At 42.7% G+C, this 8,506-nt stretch overlaps 1 protein-coding gene across 1 annotated transcript; it reads right to left on the reverse strand.

The window, feature by feature from the left end:
- Nucleotides 1-5,616: 5,616 nt before the first annotated feature.
- LOC121868960 (putative uncharacterized protein DDB_G0291608) lies at nt 5,617-7,966 on the reverse strand. Its single transcript, XM_042369992.1, has 3 exons — nt 7,854-7,966; nt 6,486-6,991; nt 5,617-6,174 (listed from the first exon to the last, which is right to left on the reverse strand). Exons 2-3 carry the CDS (start codon nt 6,753-6,755, stop codon nt 5,617-5,619), a joined length of 828 nt encoding a protein of 275 aa, XP_042225926.1. The 5' UTR covers nt 6,756-6,991; nt 7,854-7,966.
- Between the last annotated feature and the right edge of the window lie 540 nt (nt 7,967-8,506).

The raw sequence follows: 8,506 nt of genomic DNA on the forward strand, positions 1-8,506 counted from the left end.
GTCAGGAGTGAGACACAGGAAGGCCTGGTAGTGTGGAGGAGGAGGAAGATCAACAGAGAGACAAGAAGTGAAGACAACTATGCAGCCTGTGGTGTGCTGGCCACTGTGAGGTCTGAGTGATGTCACCACACAACACGGGTCACCACAAACGCTACGTGGAGTTATGAAAGTTTAAAGGAACAATAAAGTGTCGTGTGTATTAAGTTAAGAGAAACGTCGTGACAAAGGGAGACAAGACAACATGCTCTTTATGCTATGCGTTTATATACATAAATAAATACAAGTATTATGTGGAAAAAAAGGCAATCTACGCAACTCACCTGAATAAATAGTTAATAAATAGACATTTGATCATTAGTAACTGTGCAATTTCAAGACAAATAAATAAATAATAAACACTACAGGTCCCAAGTCAAGAAGGTCAACCCAACAATAACATCTTGAAACAATATATACATAGGAAAGTTGTGTGTATGGAAGGAGATGAAATAAAAGTCAAGAATTATATATCATATATATTGTAATAAACAGGGCCGAACACCCAGAGGTTGGGCGATGCGGTGATCTTAACAAAAGACAGTGTCACAAGAATGCTTCAAGTACTGTAGCAGAGAATGTTGTGTCATACTTAGTAGGACCACCAGCAAGTTGTGACTGTATCAATGGCTTTACTCACTTGCCTAATGGCTTCCGCAGTATTGATTAGAGAAGTGATTTTACTAAGCGTCATTCACTTGGTAATAACTAGAAGCTGCTAAATAAAATCCTACAGGGAAGAATATCGAAGATTTTAAAATTCACAATATGTCATTATGTCAGGAGTAGCAGACGTTGGCTAATTTTTAAAGGATGATTAATTTTCATCTTTTACTTAAAGTTATCTGCTGCAGCTCCGTGGTATTCATCTACAACAAGTAAACCAAACATGGGTTAAGCTTCTCCACGTGACGATGGGGTTAAAGAGCGGACCGTACAGGAGGAAATAAGGATCATCTACATTCATCTACGTAAATTAGTCAACGTCTTCAGCATCCTTCTTGAAGTATAGTTAAGAAATGTTTGAACCAAAATATAAATAAAGTGAGAATTTTTGCTGGTCAATAATAAATAATGAAGATTTGTCCAAGTTCAATTCGCCAGTCACGTATTACAAGATGGCGAGAACATCAAAAAGTGCAGTGGTGCCACAAACTGTCGCCATCATCTACATGGCCACACAGGAAATAAATTACAGTACAAGATAATAAACTTAAACTCGAGTAACAGCTGATTATCTCCAAGGTTACCCCAACAACCATCTTTAAGAAATAATAATATAAAGGAAACTCATCTTAGAAGACAAATATAGAAGTTTTGTTCATAAGTATATCCAACAAGGGGGTCGTCCCCCGAGTGGCGGCGGTTCGGCTGCTACTTAACTCAGTCTCAACTGACTTGTACTCGCACTAGGTGTTGTATAACTTCCCCCTAGATTATATTATATTGGGTAAAGTGAAAATATAATCTATACTGATATAATTATAGTCTGCTGAAGGTCAAAGTTAAGTCTTAAGATATTTTACAAAGTGTTGTTAATGCAGACGGGAGAAAAATCTGTAATATTAATACTCTGTATATAAAAAAGTCGCAAACACTAGTCTTTTGACACAGAAATCAACCTTTAGATTATCCAGAAACACACGGCGTCAAAAATTTTAACTTCGAATAAACACCAATGGATTAATGCTACTACAGTTAAAGCCATCATCAGCGGCTATGGTTACTTTAGTGTGTGTTTAAGGTTCAGCTCTCGTTCTGACATACTCATATTTAAAATAAAGCGTTGATCAGAAAATCTGGAGAGAATATCAAAGCTCACGGTCGGGTCGTTCAAAGGCGTTCCTGGTTCAACTTAAAAATATACATGCAAATGGAACTAACAACTGTATCAGGAAAAAAGTTAACATTATCAACAACGTAAAAAGATAGAATAAGCAAGGCAGTTTATGTGCGGCCAATATTACCATCAGAATATTTAACATTTATATAACCACAAGATTAATGAACTCGTGGTCATCAACACCCCAGAACAGTTTGTCCGGTCAACAGATCTGATTGTCTACAAATAGCTGCTCCACTCTCAGTAATGGTGGTGGCAATATTGGCTAGAGAGGTGTAGTAGGGGTAGAAAGATGACAGTTTAGTGAAGGAAGCCACGACACCGAGGCTGTGGCTTAAGACAACACGAGGCGATGCATGGAGGAGCACGGGAGAGAGGGAGCGGTGTACTGTTTGCTACAACACCTATCGCATGACCCAAACGGCTTCCGGTGATTCCAAATTTAAGTTATGAAGACATTCCTTGTGTTCACATTCCCTGCACTGCCTCGCATCACCTTGCATGATAACTCTACATCTGTCACCATTTAGGCAACTTAAAAGAGATGATGAAAAAAACCTAAAATATCATTGCAAAAGTACAAATCAATAGCATTTTTTTACTGCCGATTTGCCTCAACACCATATAATTTATTTTCATGGCAAAAACAGGCCATTTAATAAACTAGAAAATAATATATTAAGAACGTATATACATCTAAGTTTATAGCTAACTTGTATTAATGCCCTGTACCCCTTAGAGCCCACTACCGACCAGTGTTACCTCACCCTCTCACTCATCTCCAAATTTCACCCGACCAGTTATACTGTACTAAGTTAAGGCATTTCACCTACGAAAGCAAATGTGTGAATCATGACAGGTGGCTCATAACCACCTGTAGTAACAGGTGGCTCACCACCACCTGTAGTGACAGGTGGCTCACAATCACCTGTAGTAACAGGTGCCTCACCACCACCTGTAGTAACAGGTGGCTCACAACCACCACCACTGGTCGTGTAGTAGCTGTCTAATATAGCTGGGAATGTTTGTATTAATCCTCAGCTAAAAATAGAATATAATCCTCAGTTAACGTGTTCAGTAGAGTACCGAGGAGAAACACAGACTTATAAACATTCACCATGTTCCCTGAAGTTCAATGCAAGAAGGACACATGTTTTAACACAACCCACGTGAGGGACTTGCCAGCGTGACCCATCAAGGGACAGTGTTTGTTTAACCTCAACATTACTGTAAATAGAAAATGATGGTCGTATTAATGGCTCAGCTTGGCTCGTCTCCTCACCTATATACAAGCTCCTTAGTTCCGCCAACGGATATGTTGATAATTAACTCACATTAGGGACAGAGAGAGAAGATGCAATGCTAAAATCTAAATTTGTGTTTACATAAAAAGTCACCAGCTTGACATTTCAAACAGTCATGTCTCAAATAGTCTTCACTAACTAACACGTCTTTATAATCCTAATAATGCTACGGCAATCCCACTTTTTTTATAACATTGAAAAACTTATTAATGTTGATTTAGTTAATTCAATCATCAATTTCCCCTTACAGGTGATGGACAACACAGCCTCTACACCAGACTCGTGTGTAGAGACCGGCTGGCCAGGACTTGTCGGGTTTACACAAGCTGCGGGACTGAGATCAGCACACAGTTATCTTCACCACTGATCGCAAGGCTCCTCACGTGTTCAACAGTCCCCTAAAATAACCAACTCGTACTGGTTTGTGCTGGAATATTCCACACAGTTGATGTCACAGAGCCAGGTAATAACCAGGAGTCACATTAAAACTATACAGCCTCACCCTTAAAAGCTGTAGTTCTGACACTTACACTGGTTGTAACTTGAGCAGCTGTTTACAACCCTTCAAGGCCCGAGCTGACTGGTCAGGGCATCTCCCCCTGGCCAGTTGACACTTAATAATAATACAAGTTACAACCAGTCAAGTGCCGGGAACTATACATAATAATGCCTCAAGGCTTCAGAGTTTAACCACACACACACACACACACATGTCCAGAGACCTATTAATGCCCTCAACAGTATGGCATAATACATTGTTATTAAATAGTTAGGTGTATGTGTAATACAGTAACTGTTGTATACATCTGAACAAATGTTGGACTGGATGAGGGAAAGGTAGAGAACTTTCCCGGTAATGAAAGAACCAGCCTTTAGCAACAGCAGTAGTTATAAAACTCGCATAAGAGCCCATATAGTGCGCCCTGTCTGGTCAACGAACACACCTCAGCGTACACAAGGGTTGCCCTCCAGCCACTGTTCTTCAGCACACTAGTATGAAAATAAGACTTTCATAGAAAAACTTCCGCTCATCAGAAATTCAATATTCACAAATTGCCTGAATAAATTAAAAAGCAGCTAAAATATTGACTAATGTTGCTCTGAAAGGCACTTAGTGTTGTGTAAGTTGAATTGTTCTACACTGCTCATGTCTCAAGGTTTGGATATACTGTTAGTTATATACTGAATTGTATAGATATACTGTGAATATATACTGAACTGTATATGTATTGTAGTTATATACTGAGCTGTATATAAACTGTGATCATATACTAAATTGTATATATAATGTCATTATATACTGAACTGTAGTTGTATACTGAACTGTACACGTGATGCCATTGTATACTGAACTGCACATACACTATATATGCACTGAAATACACACTGCTCTTATACTGTATATAATCATTATATACAGAAATAAATATATACTTATGTGTGTAGAGCACGGTAGTGGTATCATACAGTCACCTACAGAATGGTACATAATACACCATACATTAAACTGTATATCATATTACCCAACGTTAATGCCGACGTACAGTAAACTCAACTGCTGCCCTCTTATACATCTGTTATACTCTTAATATAATCATAAAATTAAATAGTAATAATAGTATCCCCAATATACTTGTCGAGTCTCTCTAACAGACTAACCATCTACAACGTCTCGCTACAAAGCCCATACCTTTGTTGTCCCCAAAACCTTGTCTTCATGAAGCTGGTCCCAACGTGTATTAAGACTCAGGGCGTTTATTATTATTATTATTAATAGGAGGGAGGCGGCATTGTGGGGCGCTATTGGCCCCCTCTCACACACACCTTCCTTACACTTGTTTAAAAGTCTGTTGTAACATAAGTATTGAAGCACAGAATAATGCAACATGTCTGTATATTTTTAACTGGAAGAAACTCTCTAAGAGCTATTTAATACCTTGCCGTCAGGTGTGTATATGTCTGTGTGTATGTTGGTGTGTTTGTGTTAATGCAGGGTTTGAGCTCTGAGCCAACAAGTGCTCAGTGCTTCTTCATCTTCTTGTTGAGGTAGGAGTCTGCATAGTGGCCGCCGATGCCCTGTGAGTGCTGGCCCACGTAGCCGTTCTCTGGGCTGGGTTCAGGAGACGGCAAAATGTGATTTGACTTTCGTTTCTGACCAATGGGAGTGTTGTATCCTGGAGGACCGAAGTTGTGTGGGGGCGGCCCCATGGTCTTGGCTGGGGTCAAGTAGAGAGGGTTGAGGAGACGGGGGTGGTGGGGGAGAGCTGCTGGGTGTAGGATGGGAGGCTGGATTAGGGTAGGAGGGGGTGCCATGGGTGGTGGGGACCAGGTGGTGGTCACCCGGGAGGAGACAGGTGAAGCAAACAAGAAGGTGGGGGCGGAAGAGATGGGAGGTGGGGGCTGCTCTAGGTGGGGGTGCCAGGTGGGGGCTGTTCAACAGGAGAGGGCCAATTGGGTGGTAAGCCTGGGATGGTCATGACGGAGGGGCCCCTCACCCAACAAGGGCGGCTTAGGGCCCTGGCCAGCGGCTGTCAGCAACATGGACATGAGGGGGTTGGTGGGGTACATGGGGGGCGGGGCAGAGGTGGTGATGTGGGTGTGGGGCAGCATGGTGGCAGCAGAGACCATGGGGTGGCTGACAGCCAAGGGTGGAGGAGGAGGTGGGGGCTGCTGTTGCTGAAGTTGCTGCTGATGATGATGGTGATGATGTTGTTGCTGCTGTTGTTGTTGTTGTTGCTGCTGTTGTTCCAATGGCGTGAGGCTGCCCAACAGCTGCTGCAGACTGTGGGCATTAGATAAGAGTGTAGAGATGGTGCTCTGCAGGTCATCCTTGGTGGCCTTGGTGGCGGAGAGGCCGGGCAGGGCCGTCAGGAGACCAGACAATAGGGGGGCCAGTCCCCCCTCACTCTCCCCCCCACCTGTCCCGGCTCCCCCCTCCTCCCATGACCCCCCACTGTAGTTCCCAGACGCTGGGGTCGGCAGCAGCGGTGTCTGGAATAATAGTTTTTATTAACACAGTTAACACTATCTGTGCAGGGCGGCTCACACCCACCACGAGGCCCTTCACTAAACACGGTCAAACTTATACTACTTCTCAATCTTATAGAGCACCAGCGAGTCCTGAGAGTTAAGTTATGTAATGCCTAAACTGACGACTTTTATACACAGAACGTGAGTCCACATTCTCATTTAGGCTGACTGTAATCAAAACAATGGACCAGATTAAACAGGCGGCTATACTGTATATATCAACCACCAGACCAACTAAGTTACCTCTTACAACCAGCCAGCCAGTCACTTACCTTAGTAGGTTTGCTGACGCCATTTTTGCTGTAACCGTTCCTGTAGTTACTCTTGGTAGGTGTAGTGTTGTTGTTGTTGATGGTCTTGTTGGAGGAGTAGCCGTTCCTGGGGTCTGAACCTGTGCTGTGCTGGGAGGACTGTGGGTCTCCCTGCTGTACTAATAGCTGTAACAAGTTCAGCACTTGTGGGCTGGCCAGTAGGTTGTTATTGGTCGGTGAGGCTCTCTGTGCCTGCTGTTGCTGCACGTGCTGTTGCTGCTGCATCTGCATCTGTGCTGCCAGCAGGATCACCAGTGCAGCCTGGGCGTTGCTGTTAAGGCCGTTATTTCCCGTGGGGGAGGCAGGGGGTGGCGGCGGCTGGGTGGGTGGGTGGGTCGGAGGGCGGACTGTAGGCGGCGGTCTTGGCCCCCTGGGCGGTCCTGGAATTGGGGGGACTGACCCCTCACCCCGTCCACCACCCAGATTCTGGATCTGAGTCAGAATGATGTTCTGAAGGCTGGTGGCGACTGTTGGGGAGACGAGAGTAGTGGCTCAAGTGTTCCTGTCTAGCTCACACACACACACACACACACAGGCTATCAAAGCAACAATATCATACTAATATCAAGGGGAATACATGAACTGCCTGTGTGTTTAGATAAATCGCACGACCCCCCGACACACCTCATGTTATCAAAGCAAGCATTACATTTTTACCAATATCAAAGGAATATTCTAAAGGGCTTTCAGGAGTGACACACACACATACGTATGGTCCGCTCACAAAACTACAGCCTAACACACACAGGATATTTATATAAGAATCAAATCCCATTACTGATATATCAATACAAAAACCACCACCCTTACGACTACTAATATAACAATCACTACCATCACCAGCCATAACACTATTAATGTAACAACTACCACCATCCATACCACTACCAGTACATCAACCACAGGCACTACCATAACAACCGCCAACATATCCACCACAATTCCTAGATATACCGTACAACCCACTACAATTCACAACAATACAAGATTCATCTCAATACCACAACTCACTACGTTACTACCACAATACAAGCACACTACCTCCATCACCACAAGCACACTACCACAACCACCACAATACAAGCACACTACCTCCACCACCACAATACAAGCACACTACCACAACCACCACAATACAAGCACACTACCTCCACCACCACAATACAAGCACACTACCTCCACCACCACAATACAAGCACACTACCTCCACCACCACAATACAAGCACACTACCACAACCACACACCCTAACTCATCACTACCACAACCACCACAAGACTACCTCACAACCACAACTACTCACAACAAAACCAAACAGTAAGTTACTCACAGGCTGGGTTATGTTTCGTCAGGTTCTGGAGCTGAGAAAACACCTTGTTGGCCGGAGGTTCTGGCAGTAGAGCGGACTTCTTCTTCAGCCCCTGTTAGAGGAGACCACACGCCACACCGTCATTACTGGCCAACTCTTTCACTTATTTTATATATATTCCTCCACCGGTGTACAATTAATATATTTAACTTAATCCAATTCAACACACGTGTCAAGAAACATCAATTAATTAAACTCTGTGAATATTTAATCAGAATTTTATAGGTGCAATTAATGAAATGTTTCCAGGTACAATATTTCACTGCTCTAATCTAAATACTTTTTTATATAAATCCTGATCATAAAATAGGGAAATTGTGAGTAAATATGATAAAAACATTAAGCATTCAAAAACGTTAAAAATAAGAATGGAAAAAATCACACAAAAGTTGAAAAATATCATAAAATACAAAATAAATTTATTATTAAAAAAGGGAAAATACTACAAAACCCCCACAACTGTAGAGTGTCCTGGAGGCACGTATGTCTAACAAGGGTACGTGTCCACCATGTCCCACAGAAACGGGGAATAAAGAACATATCCACTGTGTGTGTACAGTACAGTATATATAAAGCCTTAAAACTGTTGGATCAATAAGGTGTGTGGACGATGA

The sequence above is a fragment of the Homarus americanus genome, unplaced genomic scaffold, assembly GCF_018991925.1.
Source record: "Homarus americanus isolate GMGI-L3 unplaced genomic scaffold, GMGI_Hamer_2.0 scaffold24694, whole genome shotgun sequence".
NCBI classification, from domain to species: Eukaryota; Metazoa; Arthropoda; class Malacostraca; order Decapoda; family Nephropidae; genus Homarus; species Homarus americanus.